General features: G+C 52.7%; 7 protein-coding genes across 7 annotated transcripts; 4 read left to right on the top strand and 3 right to left on the bottom strand.

Moving 5' to 3' along the window:
• Window positions 1–95: 95 nt before the first annotated feature.
• Aspvir_004321 (bifunctional ornithine acetyltransferase/N-acetylglutamate synthase) lies at window positions 96–1,566 on the top strand (the record flags this gene model as incomplete). The annotated part of the gene is made up of 2 exons (XM_043267550.1): window positions 96–577; window positions 648–1,566. The coding sequence occupies 2 exons, from the start codon at window positions 96–98 to the stop codon at window positions 1,564–1,566; spliced, it is 1,401 nt and encodes a 466-aa protein (XP_043123485.1).
• Window positions 1,567–1,971: 405 nt separating this feature from the next.
• Window positions 1,972–3,696, bottom strand: Aspvir_004320 (translocon subunit SEC61; the record flags this gene model as incomplete). The annotated part of the gene is made up of 5 exons (XM_043267549.1): window positions 1,972–2,053; window positions 2,114–3,189; window positions 3,262–3,429; window positions 3,494–3,594; window positions 3,687–3,696. 5 exons carry the CDS (start codon window positions 3,694–3,696, stop codon window positions 1,972–1,974), a joined length of 1,437 nt encoding a protein of 478 aa, XP_043123484.1.
• A 687-nt stretch (window positions 3,697–4,383) lies between these two features.
• Window positions 4,384–5,895, bottom strand: Aspvir_004319 (uncharacterized protein; the record flags this gene model as incomplete). Its single annotated transcript, XM_043267548.1, has 1 exon — window positions 4,384–5,895. One exon carries the CDS (start codon window positions 5,893–5,895, stop codon window positions 4,384–4,386), a length of 1,512 nt encoding a protein of 503 aa, XP_043123483.1.
• A 2,355-nt stretch (window positions 5,896–8,250) lies between these two features.
• Window positions 8,251–12,980, top strand: Aspvir_004318 (putative ABC bile acid transporter; the record flags this gene model as incomplete). Its single annotated transcript, XM_043267547.1, has 3 exons — window positions 8,251–8,568; window positions 8,638–11,163; window positions 11,238–12,980. 3 exons carry the CDS (start codon window positions 8,251–8,253, stop codon window positions 12,978–12,980), a joined length of 4,587 nt encoding a protein of 1,528 aa, XP_043123482.1.
• A 234-nt stretch (window positions 12,981–13,214) lies between these two features.
• On the top strand, window positions 13,215–14,185 carry Aspvir_004317 (putative cyclin; the record flags this gene model as incomplete). Its single annotated transcript, XM_043267546.1, has 2 exons — window positions 13,215–13,475; window positions 13,544–14,185. The coding sequence occupies 2 exons, from the start codon at window positions 13,215–13,217 to the stop codon at window positions 14,183–14,185; spliced, it is 903 nt and encodes a 300-aa protein (XP_043123481.1).
• Window positions 14,186–14,875: 690 nt separating this feature from the next.
• Window positions 14,876–15,998, top strand: Aspvir_004316 (ATG3/ATG10 family protein; the record flags this gene model as incomplete). The annotated part of the gene is made up of 2 exons (XM_043267545.1): window positions 14,876–15,399; window positions 15,461–15,998. The coding sequence occupies 2 exons, from the start codon at window positions 14,876–14,878 to the stop codon at window positions 15,996–15,998; spliced, it is 1,062 nt and encodes a 353-aa protein (XP_043123480.1).
• A 2,055-nt stretch (window positions 15,999–18,053) lies between these two features.
• On the bottom strand, window positions 18,054–19,367 carry Aspvir_004315 (uncharacterized protein; the record flags this gene model as incomplete). The annotated part of the gene is made up of 1 exon (XM_043267544.1): window positions 18,054–19,367. The coding sequence occupies one exon, from the start codon at window positions 19,365–19,367 to the stop codon at window positions 18,054–18,056; it is 1,314 nt and encodes a 437-aa protein (XP_043123479.1).
• Window positions 19,368–19,579: the final 212 nt, after the last annotated feature.

Genomic DNA, 19,579 nt, shown 5'->3' with positions numbered 1-19,579 from the left:
ATCATCTACCGTACTCCAATTGAAACAGCAATTGAGTGGAGTTGCGCTTTCTCGAACTGTTGCTGATTCTGTACAGACGATATTTGAAGATATTCATGGTTTCTCCAGCTCAGCCCGCAGCCGCAATGGCTGCTTTCGCCAGGATGGTGAAGGGCCAAGTGCGCAACTACTCTGCTCCTCTGGACATGGCCATTCCCGCCTCCAAGCAGAAGTATATTCCGTCCTCTGGATCCTACCCAAAGGGGTTCCTCGTCTCCGGTACCAATGTTGGTGTCAAGGCCTCCAACACCAAGTTCCCGGACCTGGCATTGATCTCCTCCGAAACCCCATGCTCAGCTGCTGCGGTTTTCACGACAAACAAGTTCCAAGCGGCCCCTGTTCAAGTCAGCAAGAAGACGCTTCAGAGCCGCCAGGGACAGGGCATTCGATCGGTGGTTATCAACTCGGGCTGCGCCAATGCGGTCACCGGTAAGGGAGGTCTGGAGGATGCAGTGAACATGGGCAGCAAGGTGGACGAGTGCAACAGACTCAGCGAGCCCAGCACGCTCGTCATGAGCACTGGCGTCATTGGACAACGGTACATTCCTCTTCCATACTGTCCGACTTTGCAAAATGCCATGAAAATCTGACTAGCCATGACCTGCCAGACTTCCCATCTCCAAGATCCTTGACAAAATCCCCACGGCACACGCAAACCTCGCATCCACGCACGACGCTTGGCTCACCACCGCCCGCGCCATCTGCACAACAGACACCTTCCCGAAGCTGCTCTCGCGAACCTTCACCCTCCCCTCGTCCCCCGGCCGCACCTACAGCCTCGCCGGCATGACCAAAGGCGCCGGCATGATCCACCCGAACATGGCCACTCTCCTGAGCGTGCTCTGCACCGACGCGCCCATCGACCCCTCCGCCCTGCAGTCCCTCCTCAAGCACGCCGTCTCGCGCTCCTTCAACTCCATCTCCATCGACGGCGACACAAGCACAAACGACACGGTCGCCATCCTCGCCAACGGCGCCGCCGGCGGCGCCCCCATCAGCTCCCCCGCCTCGGACGACTACACCGCCATGCAGGACATCCTCACCTCGTTCGCTCAGTCACTCTCGCAGCTCGTCGTCCGCGACGGCGAAGGCGCCACCAAGTTCGTCACCGTCCGCGTCCAGAACTCCCCGGACTACGAGTCCGCCCGTCTCATCGCATCTACCATCGCCCGGTCCCCGCTCGTCAAGACCGCCCTCTACGGCCGCGACGCCAACTGGGGCCGTATCCTCTGCGCGATCGGGTACACGCAGGGCTTGGCCCCGGGCACGGTCGTCCCTGAACGTACGAGCGTCAGCTTCAAGCCTGTTGACGGGAGTCCCGTGCTCAAGCTGCTTGTCAACGGCGAGCCGGAACAAGTCGATGAGGAGCGTGCCAGTGTCATTCTTCAGGAGGAGGATCTGGAGATCGTCGTTGACTTGGGTGGTGGTGAGAAGGGTGAGCAGGGCCTGGGTGGTGAAGAGGCTGTCTACTGGTTCTGCGATTTTAGCCACGAGTACGTGACTATCAATGGAGATTACAGGACTTGATTCTAAGCAAGTGAGGAAATATACCACGGCACGAGATGTGATATATTCGTATATATACCCAACAATTCAACAACCCAAACCATTCTGTGCTGACGCCTCCAATGTGTAAATATTTAAGTGGTCAGATGTGATCTGATTTGAACTCTTTTGTTTTCTAAATATGGTTACAAACTGAATGGAACGCTATGTACAGTTGTGGCTCTCTTTTTGACGGAAAAAATCCCAGCATGCAAGAACTCCCAACTCTGTGACAGTAATACAATCATACATGCAAAACCCTGATATTTCAGTCGTAGATTCCAGCCACAACAGCGCATCCATCCAGAAATCAACGACGAAGAATCAAAGGAAATTCGATAAAAATTCAGATTCCTTTCTCATACTACTCATCAAGGCGTCCCCTGCTCAGTTACCGGGAACAAGGCCCTTGAGGCCCGATCCGATATCGCCTTCACGAGCGGCAATTTCAAAGTAGCCGTAGATGATACTAGATAGAGCTTGCGTTAGTGACAGGATCTCAACAATGATTGGCAATGGATATACTCACGTCACGGCCAGGAGGATACCAGTGCCGCTGCCAAGGGCGCCGAGCAGGTCGGAGGCGACGGAGAGGGCACCAATGCAGGCACCGCCAAAGGCGGCAGCAGTAGGAATGATTCTCTTGAGCTCCTTGTACATGCTCTGTTCACGGTGGCCGGCCATCACAAGACCCTGGTCCTTGAGCTGCTTGGCGACATCGCGAGGGGCAGAGCCAGAAACCTCGATCCAGGTCTTGGAGAAGAGGGCGCAGGCGACCAGCATGAATGCGATGTACACAGCCGTGTGAATGGGGTCAAGGAGAGCCTCCTTGAAGTTGAGGGGAGGGGACATGTAGTAAGCTATACCCGAAGCAGCGTGAAGCTGGGCAGAGCCATCGCGGGGCTCCCAGACACCGAGGAGTCTGACGAGGAGGTTGTCGGAGAAACGAGAATACAGCATCTGGCTGACGAGGAAGATGTTGGAGCACAGAGCGGACTGCAGCATGATGGGCATGTTGGAGGTGTAGAACAAGCGGACGGGGTAGGAGCCACGCATGCCACGCTGACGGGAGGACTTGACGGGGATCTCAACGCGGAAGCCCTGAAGGTAGATGACAGCAGCGAAGACGAGAAGAGTAGCCAGCAGGTTCATGATGTTGGGCAGGTTCTGGCGGTAGAAAGCTTCGCGCAGAGCACGCTGCTTGTCGGGCCAGGTCAAGAGCAGGTGGAAGAGAGCAATGATGGCACCCTCAAACTCGGGACCACGGCCAGTGTTGATAGTAGTGGGAGAGAAGGCCTTCCAGACAATTGACTCGCAGATGTTGGTGGCAATGAAGAGGGAGATACCGCTTCCAAGACCGTATCCCTTCTGGAGCAGCTCATCCAGGAGGATGACAACCAGACCAGCGACGACGAGCTGAACAATCAGCAGAACACAGATACCGGCACCAAGATCACTGGGCTGGCCGTAGAGACCAGTCAGCACGTAGACACAGGCCTGGCCGAAGGAGAGGATAATGGCGAAAAGCTTCTGGGCGGTCTGGTAAAGTTCGCGATCGGTCTTGAGGTCAAGGTTGACATCGATGAGGTGGGTACCAGCGAGGAGCTATGACAGAGACCAATTGGTTAGCTGCTGGACTATTTCCGAGAATCGGAAGCAAACCGGCTGAAAACATACCTGGAAAACCATGCCGGAGGAGATGATAGGGGTGATACCCAGCTCCATCAGGGTACCACGGTTACTGGCCAGCATCATACGCAGCCAGTACAGGGGGTCCGAGGTGTCGGATGAGACAATGCCGTAAAGAGGCATCTGACTCATGACCAAGAAGATCAACAACGTCAACTGCCCCAGACAGTCAGCGATTCAGTCCCCCGTTCGCGATCCATCAGAATGAACAGCAACATACCCCCGTCCACATCAACTTCTGGTTGAAGGGCACCTTGGTTTCAGGAGCTGCCACCTCCGGCAGGAGGGGCGTGAAGGGCTTGATTAGATCAAGAAATCGAACTACAAGTCAAACACCAGTTAATATGGATCAATTGGCCCGAAAACGAGAGCTATCGCGATGGGGAATGCGCTCGCGTGCAGAGACAACTCACGTCCGCTCATGGTGGCTGTCGACCTCCCGTGTCAACCAAAACAATTATGGGGTGGAGGAAAGAAAAGTAAAAACGAAGCTGGAGCTATAAAGCCAGCCGAAGGAGCGAAAGGTGTTGAAAAAGAATTACCTAGGAAGAAGGAGAAGAGAAAAGAAGAAGGGGGGGAACTGGAATTATTGCACACAAGGAGGGAAGAGGTGAGGTTCGAGGAGGTTTGGTTTGGGGCCCGAAGCAGAGAGCACTAGGACCAAGACAGTAGACGCCTCGCTGGCCACTTTACTGTCTCCAGCCACGCTAACCCCGTTGAGGCCACCTGGTCTTCCCCGTTAATACCACTCCACATAATTCATGGTGAGGATTGAGGAATTGTGGATGATACTACTATCCTGATATTCAGATGACTCATTGTAGATGCATTATGCAGTGCGTGGATGCAGCTTGACCTTGAGGGATATCCCACACGCTTCACTTTGAACTCCCTCATTAACCGACTCACACTACGGGCATTTTCGTTACTTAACTAACGTCCTTTGACTGGAATCTTTCTAGTGGACTCGCTCCCTTCTGATGTGCTATTTCCCTCATCAAGGGATTCGGTTGAAGTAGTATATATCTATGGACCACATTAGTGGCATAGAAGCGGTGATATATCCGGATATCCTAGCTCGCAGACTCCGTGATACAGTCTTGCGCAAAATCAAGATCCGACAAGACTAAGACAATCGTCGACAACCAGCTCAAGCTCACTCAGCCGCAGCTTCAAGCCTCTATTCTCCTCCTTGATGACGCCGAGGACGCCCCATGCCTCCGAGGCGGGCACCCCATGGCAGATATTACATTTGGACGTGTGACCCATCCACGAACTAGTGATACCCGTAGAGGCAAGTCCCTTCAGAACGCGGTCGTACGTAGACTGGCGCACCGGTGGCGCCTGAGCCGGTTTCAACTCTTTTGTACTCGGCTGTATAGGGGTCGACGTCGGGATAGATAGAGCGATTTGAGATATGTTGGGCGACGGTGCGATCGTGGAAGTTGGTGATTCAACGCCATCACGGCGTGAGAAGATACTTTCTGCGAGGCTCTCATCGCCAGAGTCGAAGCCCGAATCGCTCGTATACGTGCCATTGCTGGCTCGCTTCAAACTGCGTTTCGGTGTCTGCAGTTCAGCCCCGATGTCGGAAAGGCTCTCTTCGTCACTCGACCTAACAAGCATCACGCTGCGTCGACGCGCGTCATCTTCTCGCCGGCGCAGTTGCCTTTCCTGCTCGAGCTCCTCGGCCATGGCCCTCATGGCCTTTTCCTGCTGGAGCACCTTCTCCGCCATCCCATCAAGCTGGACCTTCAGGTGTCCGACCCGCGTTCGAGTTTCTTCCAGTTCTTCCTGCTTTTCGTTCTTCTCCGCCAAGGCTTCGTGCAGGGCGAAAGTCCTCTGCTTATAGGCTGCCTGCAGCCGTCTAAGAAGGTCATCGGCGTTGGTTCGTAAGGCACTGAACGCTTCTTGTCCGTCGAGGTCGAGGGATTCTGGTGGGAACAAGGCAGCAGCTATGTCCATATTGAGAATCTCATCATCTGCAGGTTCGGGAAGCTCCGGTCGGCCCTCTCCCTGGCGCTTGAATACAAAGAAGTTGAACGGATTCGTCGATGTAACTTGCTTGAGTGGTGAAGAGGCGCCGGAACGCTTTGATGCACGATTCAAAAATGTCCCAGAGGGAGAAAATCCCAGGACATCCTGGTCCGCTGACTGGGGCACCATGGTCAGATTCACCGGCTCCGACTTGCCCTGAAACCAACCCGATAAGAGTCTCGCGCCTACTTCGAGTGTCTTTCTGGTAGAGTTCTCGGACGCCGGACTCGAGGACCTGTCTCCGTCGACTAAGTCTTCGTATGTTTTGGGCTGATCTGCAAAGAGCTGCTTGACCGATAGGTGCGGTTGCCGGCGAATAATCTCAGTATTTGCCCGACGGTGGAAAGATAGATGTGCGGATGTAAGACGGTTTCTCCCCGGCAGTGGGGTTAATGTATCGGTTGTCTGTGATGATGGAGTCGGAGGAGTGTCCACCGCGTTCTGGTGGGAGGGCTGAATATCTTCGTCCGACTGACGGCAGTTATCCTGAGCAACAGAAGAAGCTGGAATTGAGGTAGGTTCGAGGTTGTCAATGACGACAGCAGTCGAGCCTGGCATCGACGAGTGATCACAGTCCTGGAGCATCGTGGAGCTCAAGCTTTGACTGGTCACTGGTCACTGGGTGATAGGGATATGGCCAGGAATGGTAAAGGTATGCAAGCGATTGCACCACTTGGACAACGGCTGGAATGCCACGTCGATAATTGCCCGTTCAGTCCAATAATACACGGTTACCCACGTCAACCATTGAAGCGGAAAACAAAAATAGTGAGGGACAGATTCGGCTACTTTGCGCTCAAGCCCGTCACATATGACCGAGAGATCTGCGTAAATGTGCGGAGAGGTAGGTAAAAGGGTGCAGCAATGATAACATGAACCACCTGGAGAACTTGAAGGATCAGATTCAAGGCAAATTGAGTCAATGCAGCCTTAAGGAACGTTAGAAAAGGAAATGTAGCAACAGTACGGAGTAATCAGTCTAGGCTGGAGGGTGGGCGATGATCACAACGCCAAGCGATAGCAATCAGGAGAACCCACACGTGCCCCTGTCAGGTCCAGGAGGAGACTAGACAAGCGGAGAAAGACTGCTAGTATCGATAATCGATAGTCCAGATACTAATCAAGCTATTGGAGCCTTTTAAGATAGTCTTTTTGATGTCGAAGCCGTTAGACCCATTGAAACATCAAAATTCCTTCCGTCTCTAGTCGAGCATGCAAGTGTGTGGCTAATTTGATGCCATTTTGTAGAGCTTTCCTCTAAATTTAACAGCGACCGCGGATTTTGCGAGGCTGGGGTTTTTAGCGCCGATAGAGAATAGGAATTAAGAGCATGAAAATAATACTCGGACTTGCCCTCCGCAGATCATCGAAATGCGGTGGCTGGGGATGGAACAGCTTCCCTCCTGCTCCACAGGATAACCTATTGACTGCTAGATTTATTTATCTGACCCTTCATCTCAAGCCGCGTGGACCGAGCCACTTTTTTTGCCTCTTCCAGGCCAGATCATTTCCGTTGAGCGTAATGACGACCACTTTCTTTTCGTTGATGGGACGACGTCACTCCTATATGGGATCCTAGACCACACTGGACGACGTAGTGAAGGATACTATATAGTCAATGTCGTAAATGAGACGATGCGATGGCTGGTGCTCTTCTTCAAGGCTCAGAAGTGCAACCTTTTTTTGCGTGGGGGAGGCGCGGCAGATTGATTAAACAACGTGTTGACGATGCCACTACACTGCGCTTTCACTCTTTTTGATAGAGGGCTAACGAGTGACAAGCAGCCGGGAATGACTATGATAACCATGGATGTCATCCTGGGACATCCGTGGTTGCGGCTTAGTGGTTCCCCTGACACTACTGCCGCTCATCAGATGCGAAGATCGATCATCGATCTATCTTTTTCGCAGGAAACAGCAAATTTCTTAGATTGGTCTCCTGGTTCAGGCGCGGAATTTAAGTAAATTGCCCCCAGTATCGCACTTCTGTGGATGCTCGATGGTCGATGAATTGGCGCCATAATCATCACCCCAGAAGGCCTTGTAAGTTTACCGCAATATCCTCATGTTGAAGCGGCCACCAACACCAGGTTCCTATTGCTCCTTTCCGCTTCTCTACTCTTGTGGGTGGGATTTGGAAATGTCTATCCTGTCGATAAAAGCATCTCCCTGTCGCAAATTCGAGGGAGCCTTTATGTGCATTGTCAAGCAAGGGTCTCCTACATGACAGCGCGCTGCTTTCCGCCTCTACTTACATGAATGAATTGAGATGATCTCTCGTTTTATTCTTGTAGCGGATCGATGACTCTCCGTTACTTCTAGAATGGTCAACTGCTAGTGATACGCCGAAGTCGAGAGTTTCCTGTCCGAGGCCCCCTCTGAGAGGTCGTGAGTTCTTAACGATGTACCCTCGTGTCGTCGGAACTCTCAGTGACTTCACCATAGTCACATGGAAGGTAGCTGTTCATGCCAAGGGAGAGGCTTAATTAATAGAGGTAGGGTTGCATATTGAATTAATTGATGAGTACATACGAGGCCGCATTCCTGTGCGTGGCGCTGTGTAAGGTTCCACGCGCAACTGGGTCAAGCTCGCGTAGACTGGCCTTGTTGACCGGGACAGCGCGCTATCTCGATTGCGAGTTGCGGCAGCTATTAGATGTGGATAGCAATGGCATATCTACTCAGGGGGTCAAAATCCAGAGCCAGGATTCCTTGGGTTCTTCCCTTGTTTGCTTCCCTGGATCTCGTCAATCATGACGATACGATGCATATGCAGCCCAGATGGGCGATCTGCATTCTTAACATGTCATACCATCATCTAACGGCTAATTCTCCGTCCATTGCCCTATTCGACATGTTTAATAAAGCAACGGCCGCGTTCGTTCCTCACAATCGAAGCTGAGTTTCACATCAATGAGTGGCTAAGCGAAGGCTGCCGTCATGCAAACACTGGCAGCTTTCTGTCTGATAGCTGACATCAGCAGCACCACTCTGGTTGTTCTCCTGACAGTCCCTGCCATTCAAACCTTACTCGAATCTGCAGAGAGGCGCTTTCGTGGGTTGAACCGGTATCTTTGCGACTTCTATGTCGATCAAGATGGAGAAGCGGACAGAGCGTCGATTGCCGCATCCAAAAAGAAGTTTGAGAGGGTGTTCATTATGATCGCTGTCATCAGTGGGGGTATAACAGCTTCAACGCGGGCAATTGTGCCTGGAGCAATGTTTTCCTTCAACAGCTGGGCACAGATCGTTCACTGGGTGAGTAACTGCTGTCTACGTCCACGTATGCATATGTCGGGCATGGGTTCTAATGATCATCGTTGCTAGCTTCTTCAACTCGTTCAATCAACGGCCCTTGCAATAGAGAATTCGCCCACGGCTCGGTACTCTCTAGGATGGAAGCAAGCGCTCAGTGCTTCGGTCACCATCACTAGCCTTGCATGGGAGCTGTTCGCAAGATACAAGACTGGTCTTTTGGATGATCTCCACTCTTATACAATGGGTGTGGAAATTGGTGCAGCGATACTGATCGTCATCATAGGCCTCTCGCTGCCTCGGCGTCCTGATGTATATCGACATGGAACTGTGGTCGACAGAGAGCTTACTACGTCCTTTATAGGCCGCGTGACGTTCAGTTGGACTAACCTCCTAATTCGACAGGTTTCTCGCAAAAGTGGCGGTAACATTGACCATCTGCCGGAGTTGGGTTTTGACACTCGAGCAGAGAACCTTCAACAATCTTTCGCGCAATATCACGCTAAGGCTTCATGCGATGGAAAAGGCAGGACGCCCTTATGGAAAGCCCTTATGTTCTCTAATCGCCGACATCTATTGTACCAGCTTGCCCTTTCAGTCCCGGCGAGCTTCCTTGCGTTCGGACCCCATCTTTCCCTTCTTCAGATTCTTCGAGTTCTCGAGAAACGCTCTGGGGCGGAAGATGTTACTGCTGATCTTTGGTTCTGGGTGTTGGCATTAGGGATATGCACAAGTCTATCGGCATGGCTTGAGACTTGGATTGGTTGGGTTGCTTCTAATAAACTTGCTATCCGAGTGTACGAGCAGCTCTCCGCTGTTATGTTCAACAAGGCCTTGCATTCGATAGCATTGAGTCACGACGATCTGAAGGGCAACGGGAGAGAAGATTGTGCTCAAGGTACACAAGTTGCTGTAAATCTTGTCGCTGTGGATGTGCCACGAATCGCTGGAATTGCAACTTTCCTCTACAGCTTCGTTTTATCGCCGATGAAACTCGGAGTAGCCTGCGGACTCCTGCAGCACGTCCTTGGCTGGAAGAGCCTCTTGGCGGGATTGACTACTTTAGCCCTCCTCATGCTTCTGAACCATGCCTGCATGGCTAGATATACTCGGGCAGGGAAGGATCTGATGGCCTGTCGTGACCGCAAAATCATCGCTTTGACGGAGGCCCTTCGTGGTATACGACAGATTAAGTTCTCTGCGGCTGAGGACAGGTGGGAAGAACAGCTGAACCAACTCAGGGATGCAGAATTGCTTGCCCAGGCGACCAGCTTTCGGTGGAATGTGATATGTTTTTCCCTTTGGGTTCTGGCCCCAATCCTTCTGTCTGTAGCATCTCTCTCCATTTATGCTATCAGCCATGGAGAACTTACGGCATCTGTTGCCTTCACCGCAATTTCTGCTCTTACCTCGATTGAGATTGCTTTGTCCACCCTTCCAGAGTTAATCACAAACGCAACGGATGCCTTGATCAGCATAAAGCGCATTGGCAACTTTCTGGACACCCCTGAGAGAAACTCTTCTATAGTACCATCGCCCAGCATCCGCTTCGATAACGCCACAGTCGCCTGGCCAGATAGTGCTCAAATCAGCGATGTTCCCTTAGAAACACCCTTTCTGCTGCGAAACTTGACTGTACACTTTCCCGAACATGGATTGAGCCTTGTTTGTGGCCGAACAGGCACTGGCAAAAGCTTGTTGCTCGCTGCGATACTCGGCGAATGCAAAATTGTGGACGGCACAGTCAAAAGGCCGTCAATCATGTCTTCTAGAAGCATGTACAAGCTTCCTCGTACCGGACATGGTTGGATCATAGACTCCGCAACGGCTTATGTTGCTCAGACTCCGTGGATAGAAGCAGCTACAGTCCGCCAGAACATCTTGTTCGGGATGCCGTTTAATGGGGAACGATATAGGAAAGTCCTCTTCGCATGTGCTTTGGTCCGAGATCTGCAAATCCTGGAAGATGGTGACCTCACCGAGGTCGGACCGAACGGAGTGAATCTGAGCGGCGGCCAGAAAGCACGTATCTCTCTAGCCCGTGCTCTCTACAGCCGCGCAGGCATCATAATCATGGACGACATCTTCAGCGCCGTTGATGTTCACACCGCGCAACATCTGTATGAGCATGCTCTAACTGGTGAACTCGCAACTCGCCGGACTAGGATCCTCGTCACGCATCATGTGAGACTCTGTCTACCTCGGGTGGACTACGTGGCTTATTTAGACAACGGGAATGTGATATTCGCTGGATCTTTGACTCAGATGCGATACAGCCGCGTACTTGAGGAGCTTCTTGGCGGACAATTCGATGTGGATAACTCGGCAGTTGGGTATGACAATCCTGAAGCAGCGAGGTTCCAGGACCGTTTAGCATGCTCCAACGAAAGATGTCAAGGCTGCCCAGCAGATCATGGGTTAGCGCAACATTCACGTTTTTCTAAACGCCCTAGAGAATTTGTGGAAGAGGAAGTTCTTGAAAAAGGGGCCATTCCTTTGAGCATCTTTCGTGGGTACATCCAGAAATGCGGCGGATGGCGGGTATGGGTCGTGCTGGCTCTCTGTTTTGCCACATATACTGGTCTGGCGCTCGGAAAAGTGAGCTTCCTCTGATGCTATATTGACCGATGGTTTCAAATACTTTCTGGAAACGCTAATTGACCTTACAATAGGGTCGGTGGCTGGGCTTATGGAGTGAGCAAAAAAGCTCACTGTTGGCTTCGCCTGAGGTATCGCATGAGCTACAGTTCTACCTAGGAGTATACATCGCCCTGTCGGCCATTGTTTGGATAGTAGGCTCATTGAGGTCCTACCTTGCACTCACCGCATCGCTTCAGGCTTCGCGACGTCTTTTCAGCCAAGTATTGCACGCCGTCTTCCGAGCACCACTTCGTTGGCTGGATACCGTGCCGTTAGGCCGTATTTTGAACCGATTTACAGCAGACTTCAACATGATTGACTCACGTCTGGGGTTCGACATAACGCTTATGTTAGGTGAGGGCATGCAAGCACTAGGCGCTGTCATTGCTGGAATATTAGTCAGTCCTATCATCATCATTTTCTCTGGAATTGTAGCGTGGGTGTGTGGCCGGTACGCCCGCCAATATCTGGCCGCAGCACGACAATTGAAGCGTCTCGAAAGTATAAGCCGAAGTCCTATCTATGAGCTGCTTGCTTCTTCACTTAGCGGGCTCTGGACGATCCGTTCCTATCAAAGGGTAGATTCATTTGTCGATAGAATGCATGGGCTGATCGATCGACATGCTCGTGTCTACTGGAATCTTTGCCTCTTGAATCATTGGCTCAATCTCCGTATCAACATCAGCGGCGCTCTGTTCACGACTGCAGCGGCAATGACATTCACTCTCCTGCAAGACCTGAAAGCGTCATCAGCCGGATTCGCGATCAGTTTTATCATTCAGCTGAGCGCAGCACTTGCCATGGCGATCAGAATGTATGTCATGTTCGATTTGGACATGAATTGTGTGGAGAGAGTGTTGGAGTACTCTGACGTCAAGACAGAACAATACGATGGCCAAGATGCCCCGGCTGCATGGCCGTCCAAAGGCCATTTGCAAGTCGAAAATCTATCAGTGGGCTACGCACCCAATCACCCATTGGTTCTCCGTGTGATAAGCTTTGATGTCGAGCCCAACGAACGAATTGGTATAGTAGGTCGTACCGGGGCAGGCAAGTCGTCCCTGGCGCTGGCTCTTTTCCGGTTTCTCGAAGCTCGGGAAGGGCGCATTCTCATCGACGGCGTCGACATTAGCCAGATCAAGCTTCATCATCTGCGTCGTCGAATGGGTATCATCCCGCAAGATCCGACATTGTTCGCCGGCACGATCCGGTCCAACCTCGATCCTTTCCAAGAACATGATGACAGCGATTTGCTTGCTGTCTTAGATCGCGTGCAATGGTTAGCACAAGATGGTAGCAGGCCCTCGGCGGGGAAGGAAACAGCGGCTAAAGGGCCCAGCTGCCGGTCATCATCTCCGGATTTGCTGCAAGAAAAGACGCATCTTTCTCCCCTCGACGCCCGTGTCGCGGGGGGAGGGTCGAACCTTTCGCAGGGCCAGCGGCAACTGCTTTGCCTGGCTCGTGCCATGCTTTCCGCACCCAAGATCCTTGTGTTGGATGAAGCCACATCAGCGGTAGATACTGCTACTGACAAGGTGATTCAGAAGTCTATCCGGTCCGACTTTGGGCAGGGGTCAACAACGATGCTAGTGATTGCGCACCGTATTAGTACCGTCGCCGACTTTGATCGGATTCTGGTGCTCGACGCAGGTAAAGTGGTAGAATTCGCTTCTCCACGCGCTCTCATGCAGCTGAAGAACGGGATATTCCGGCGAATGGTGGAAGAGGATGGAGAGAGCGAACATCTCAAACGGCTGATATTCCGCAATATCTGATCGTAATGTACATTTACAGAATTATATATGCATTACAATTCGTCTCCTAGTTGACATATGACCATTGATCTCTGAAAAATAATGTGTAAGAAGATGGGACCATTGATTGTTTTGGTAGAATGGCTGTAAACCGCGGGAGCTCCATTGCCATGGAATCTTCTCCGCAGCGAGTCCGCACCTGTTTTCGCTTTTACCATCATCTCCGTCAACCACCACCACAAAGAGAGACACAGCATGGCACCTCCAGCTGTAGCTGCGTTGCAGCATCTCTCAAATGCGCTCGCAACTCCTGAGCAATTGTCTAGCTCCTCGTCGTCCATTGATGGCGTCACTCCCGACCTAGAGACGTCCCTCCGATTTGCGGGCGCGCAGCTTACCCACGCTGCTGGCATCCTACTGCGCCTGTCGCAGGATATCATTGCGCAAGCCATCGTGACTTTCACCCGTTTTTGGATCGGCCCTGAAGGGGGAAGCATGCGTATCTATTCGGTGAAGGTTTGTTTCTCTAAGATTCGCGTTGTCAATTGCTGTGTCCTAGTAACTAACTAGATGCACTCTCTCAGGACGTCTCCGCCGCTGCTCTGTACTTGACCGCGAAGCTTTCGTTCCAGCCGACCTCACCTCGATCCGTCCTCAACGTCTACAACTTCCTCTTGTCCAAAGAAGCGTCTCCACTATGGCTCGTCAATCCCAGAGGAGTAACAGATAAGCCCGCCCCGGAAACGTACGTCCTCTCCGAAGGAGGCTACCAGACGCAGCGCGCCGTCCTCCTCCGAATCGAATCGGTCATCCTTCGCACACTGGGCTTCAACACACATGTCGCCATACCGCATACAATCGCCCTGACGTACCTGCAGACGCTCGGCGTTTCGTCACCGGCTGTAGCGCGGAGGGTATTCGAGCACTTGAATGGATCTCTGTTGTCGCCCCAACTACTCTACGTCACGCACCAGCCGAATGCGCTTGCTGTCGCGGCTATATACCTCGCTGCTCGAGAAAAGGGTGTGAAGCTGGTGGATGGGGAGTGGTGGGAGGTATTTGACGTCGATCGGGAGGAGCTGGGGTTCTTGGTTGTGGCTATGATGAGCTTGGAGGGATTTGCGAGGGCGGAGTTCGACAAATGGCAGACACGGACAGTGCCGATGAACGTGGAGGAATTGGAGGCTGAGATTGAACGACGCAGGATGATGGAGGAGGGCGAGTGAGGTCGTGGAATGACAGCTCTGACAGTGTCAGGGTTTATTCAACTCGATCAATCAGAGGATCTCAGCTGCCCTGAGGGTCACAGTACGCTCTGTGGTCCGAAACTCCAGGCAGACAAGCTGTTTCTGTTTCATCCGGACCTTGCTTGGGCTTGCGATCGCTAAATACTGGGGAATCTCATGGACGACCTCTTGACAGTATCGATGACACAAACCCATGGCGTCACTCGTGGTATTGTGTACCATCCTCTCCCTGAAAGCGCGGGCCACTTTGGCTCGCTATTCTGCCCTGGCGAGATACGGGGACTGAATCCATACAAGCATGTAAATGGCTAAACACCTACGTCTCTAGCGAGATGATTGCGTCATCATCAGTGTCATGTCAGTCAGGTGAAGCTGATCATTCGACCGGCCTCCTTAAATATAGCTATAGATAAACAATTACTATTGAGGTCAGCTCTTATCTTTCCCGTGATTTCTGCTTGGTGGTGGTTGTGACGCTGCCTAAGCCACATGATGTAGCCCCGCGTGAGGAACATAGAGACAGTTCTGCTCTCCGCCACTTCTGTTGATCATCATCCAATCTTCACAACTCAACACAACTTGACTATAGCACACATTATCCATTCGGACCCCCAAGAAGATAATTTTCAAGGATCCCAAATAGATATAAGCACGCAGTTAAAGTCAACGATGAACATCCTCCATTCCACCTTATCGACCTGGCGGGACCGCCTGGCCCCCGTCTCCCGCACCTCCACCTTCCGCACCACCGGCCAAATCACCCCAGAGGAGTTCGTCCTGGCGGGCGACTACCTCGTCTACAAGTTCCCGACATGGACCTGGGCCGACGCCTCCTCCCCCGCCAAGCGAGTCTCGTACCTGCCCCCGGGGAAACAGTTCCTAGTCACCCGCGGGGTCCCCTGCCACCGACGGCTGAACGAGAACTTCGCCGGCGACGCAGGCCACGAGGACGAGATCGTCCGGGACATGCTGTCCGGCGCGGACGCGGACGACGGCGACGGGTGGCTGCGTACAGGCGGGGGCCGCGATGTGGCCGAGAAGCAGGCGGAGCGGATAAAGGATGTGCGGACGGTGGATGAATCGGGGAATATGGGCGAGCGGGAGGACGACGAGGAGGAGATCCCGGATATGGAGGACGACGATGATGACGAGGAGGCGATCATCCGGGAGCCGGCGGGCAAGTCGACGACGCAGTACGTTCTCTCATTTCCATCTATGTACGCTGCGTTTTTCACTGACATCGTTTGCTACAAGGCCGATCCGCACTTATAACCTCTACATCACATACTCCAACTTCTACCGCACCCCGCGCCTCTACCTGTCCGGCTACCTTTCTCCCTCCGAACCCCTCCCCCCACATCTCATGATGGAGGACATCGTCGGCGACTACAAGGACAAAACCGTGACGCTGGAGGACTTCCCGTGGTTCGACGGCGGCGTCAAAATGGCCTCCGTGCACCCTTGCCGCCACGCCTCCGTCATGAAGACCCTCCTCGACCGCGCCGACGCAGCCCTCAAGATCCGCCGCGATAAGCTCAAGCAGGCGCATTCGGCGGCTGAGGCGAACAGGATCAACTCCGAGCGTGGGCTAGAGGGCTTGGTGGATGAGACGCGGGGCCTGTCGCTGAATGAGCAGCAGGGGCATGCGGCTGGTGGAGATGAGTGGGAGGTGCTTCAGCATGACGAGGAAGATCAGGTTGCTATCCGGGTTGATCAGTACCTGGTTGTGTTTTTGAAGTTTATTGCTAGTGTGACGCCCGGGATTGAGCATGACTTTACCATGGGTGTATGATTAACTTTGGGGGATATGTTGTGCTTTTTCCGGTGGTTGTTTGGCGTTAGCGAGGAGTCATTTCTGCTTTCGATTCTATGAAGATATGACGGGAATGAGACAAGACAGTTCACTATCTCAATTTCTAATAGTACTTTATTTTCTCTCCTTGGGATCACCCCCGGCAGCATACATACGAAGACGATATTGGATTGAGACACACTTGTATTATACTATACTCTACTCCTCGTCAGAAACGTATAGAAATAAAATATCATAATACAACCGATGCACCCCTGGCAATGCCGACAGAGACAGAACCGGTCGATAGGAAGAAATTTGAACAGGAACAGAAGGGAAAGGAAAGGTCGGAGTAGAGTATAAGAGACACGCGGTGTCCCTGAGGACGCCATTATACATTAGCCGCGTTGCGGCCCGGAGACCCCCGTGCACTTGTTCTGATGGTTCAACTGCAGGTGCAGGAATGATCGGCGGGGGGTGCTGGTGCTGGTACAGGAGGGGCAGCGACAGGAGCTTCAGGAGTCTGCGCAGGAGGCGCCGGAGGAGGAGCGGGGACAGGAGGAGCGGGGGCAGGGGGAGTAGAGGTAGGAGGGGCAGGGGCAGGGGCAGGGGGTGTAGAGGTAGGAGGAGCCGGAGGGGTCGATGTAGGCGTCTCTACAGGAGGCGTAGGCGGAGTAGGCTCAGGAACGTGCGAAGTCTCGGGCTGCTCGGAGTGAGTCTCCTCATAATCATGGTGATAGAAATTCCCAAAGGTAGCGCTGGGGCCGTCGGGGATACCAAATGTGGCGAAGTCACCTGCGTCGGTGTTGGTGCTGAAGCCCGAGTGGGAGCCATTCTCATCGTCGCCCACATCGCGGTCCTCCCCGTTGTTTGAGGAGAAGGAATCGCCTTTGTTAAAGGCTGGTCCGTCGGGGATGCCAGCGTTCATGAAGGATGCGGCGYCGGTGTTGCTGCTAGAGSTCKRGCTCGGGCTGGAGGGCGGGTGATTGTCATCCTCATTCTTATCGCAGTCCTCACTGCGGTTCTCATCGTTGCTGGAGGAGAAGGAATCGCCTTTGTTAAAGGCTGGTCCGGCGGGGATGCCAGCGTTCATGAAGGATGCAGCATCGGTGTTGCTGTGAGTTGACTGCCTTTTGGCCAGGCTTTCGACCTATTTCTTTCTTAGCATGGGAAGGCAGCTGGAAAAGGGTGACAATGCGTGTCATGTCTTACATCAGCGATGGGAGCTGAGAGAACAGCAATAGGGCCAACCGCGAGCAGGAGGCAGAGCAGCGCCGAGAGCTTTTTGACGTTGTGCGTCTTTGTCATATCGATGGAAAGAATGTAATGATAAAGTTCTGAAGAAGAAAAAAAGAATGTCGTTCAGATAGATAAACGAATGACTGCTCTCTACGAGCAGAAAAGTCAAAGAATGGATGATAGATAGACCACAACATGGCATGGGACAGGAGGTCTTTTATATCTGCCTTCATCTTCTGTGCAAATGAGTCAATGCCTTACATGACAAGTGCTCGGATCTCGGTGGCTGGCTGCGAAGGATGTGAAACTGCCTCGCGAAGGCATAAGATGAAGACTATTCTTAGTCCGATAATAGCTAGGAGCATAGGATGAGGGGTATATCGGCGTATCCTCCGGATTTGCACTGCACATGCAGATGCAACGAAGATACATCGAAGGGCAAAGGGATGAGACAAGAAGAAATCGTGGCTTGATACGCCCATTCGAGGTTGATGCCATGCAAGGGCGGCCGAGTTATTGATACGCCCACGACAAGTCAAACGCCAGTGCCCGGAACTTCGTTAAGCAGCGCTGCCTGGTAAGGTTTGTTACACATCGCGAAAGTCAGATTGTCGACTCAAACTTGAAGAGATGAGAATAAGACGCTATCTCAATATCATCGTTCTAGTATGCCAAAACGGGTATGGGCCACCTAAATGACTCGGATATATATATCACATTGCCTATGACCTCCTCAAAATCGCTGATAATGTGCGTCGAACGACAGGTGTATCATCGTACAGTAAATAGAAAAGGGGTCAAATTGTAAACCACGCCTCAAGCTTTTTCAAAGTCCGAGACCCCGAACGCAGTGCCGAAATTGGTCGTTTTTTTGAATTTCAATTCAGGAACGGACTCAGTAGGGTCTGCATCCGCTACCTTCTCGTCGTCCGGGTCGATTTCAGAGGAGCGACCAATGGCTCGTCTGGCCTGATCGAGGAGTTTCAGATCCAACTCCTGCAGGAACTCGCTGTCATGCTCCTCTTCATTTAGCAGGGATAACGGCCCCTTGAGAGCGGGATCATCAGGTACGTCCGGAAAGTAGGAGTCGGATTTTTCTGCAGGCTGTCCAACCATCGTCGTCCTAGGGGCGAAGGGCTCTTCTTCCTTGCCCTGGACTGTCGTGATTACGTCACCGTTAACCGAGGCCTGCTCTGTGTCCGCATCGGCATCAATGAGCACCATGGGGGTGTGCCCAGCATCCCTAACTAGATTCACGTCGGGTGGCCCAAGCTCGGACAGTTTCAGCTTCAGGCTGTTCTTACGTTCCGAAGACGTTTTGGAACGATCGGACGACACTGAAGATACGTCCATTGGCGAAGGGGATGGTGGTGTCATCACGCGGGCGACGACATCGGGGGGTAGCGCTGAAGATTTGAGCGTAATGCCATCTAGCCTGCTGTCAAGCTTCTCGATTGGGACGGATATACTCATACACGCGGACAGTTCGGCTGCACGAGCCTTGGGGGATAGCGCCGCATCTAAGGACGGCGCAGTGAGTGGCAGATGCGCTCCTTGCTCCGTGATCGACGCGAGGTGGTTCTGACCAGCGGTCTTTTCCACATCGTGAAAAACCCTTGTGGGCCGACTCGTAGGGCTGGGCCCCTCCCACACCTGAGCACTCATATAATCGTGGCTGCGGTGGCGCTCATTAGATAAATTAGGGGACAGCGGACCACCGAAGGGGTTCAAAGAGAATTCGGCAAGTGTGCCAGGAGCAGGATAGTCATCGTTCGGGGGACCTTTGCTCTTCAACAAGGCTTCTAATTCTGATATTCTTAGTTTCAGTAGCTCCCTCTCTTTCTCCCACAATTGCCGTTCCTCTGCGAAAAGTGCTCGTTCATTCTCGAAGCTCGCCCTTTGGCGGTGGAGAAGCGTTCGGGCCTGCTCCAGATAATCGGCGCTCAAAGCCGAGTAAGAGAACCGATCGCTTTCTGCTTTGCCAAGCACCCGCCCGTGATCGAACTTGGAGGCGGGGGTACTGGTCGAGACCGACTGTGCACGGCGGAGGGGGGTTGCCGTTGGCGAAAAGCGAACCTCCTTGTAGAGGCTCCCATGCCCATTGGGAACCTTTGCAGTCGTTGGTTTCATGGTGGCGGTAGCCAGACCGTTTCATATGAGACAATTGCAGGGTCGTCTTCCAGTTAAAAAGGCGTCTCCTGTCTAAAGGGATAAAGAGGTGGAGAAAAAGAGAAAAGAAGCAAGGGAACTTCAAAGACAATAAAACTAATACAGGGGAGACTGAGCACTCGAATCTCCACGAAAATTGCCAATAATCAGCGGGTTGTCAATGATGCGTGAGG

The sequence above is a fragment of the Aspergillus viridinutans genome (genome assembly GCF_018404265.1).
Source record: "Aspergillus viridinutans IFM 47045 DNA, scaffold_2, whole genome shotgun sequence".
Classification (NCBI taxonomy): domain Eukaryota; kingdom Fungi; phylum Ascomycota; class Eurotiomycetes; order Eurotiales; family Aspergillaceae; genus Aspergillus; species Aspergillus viridinutans.
This window is presented reverse-complemented; position numbering and strand designations above follow the sequence as displayed.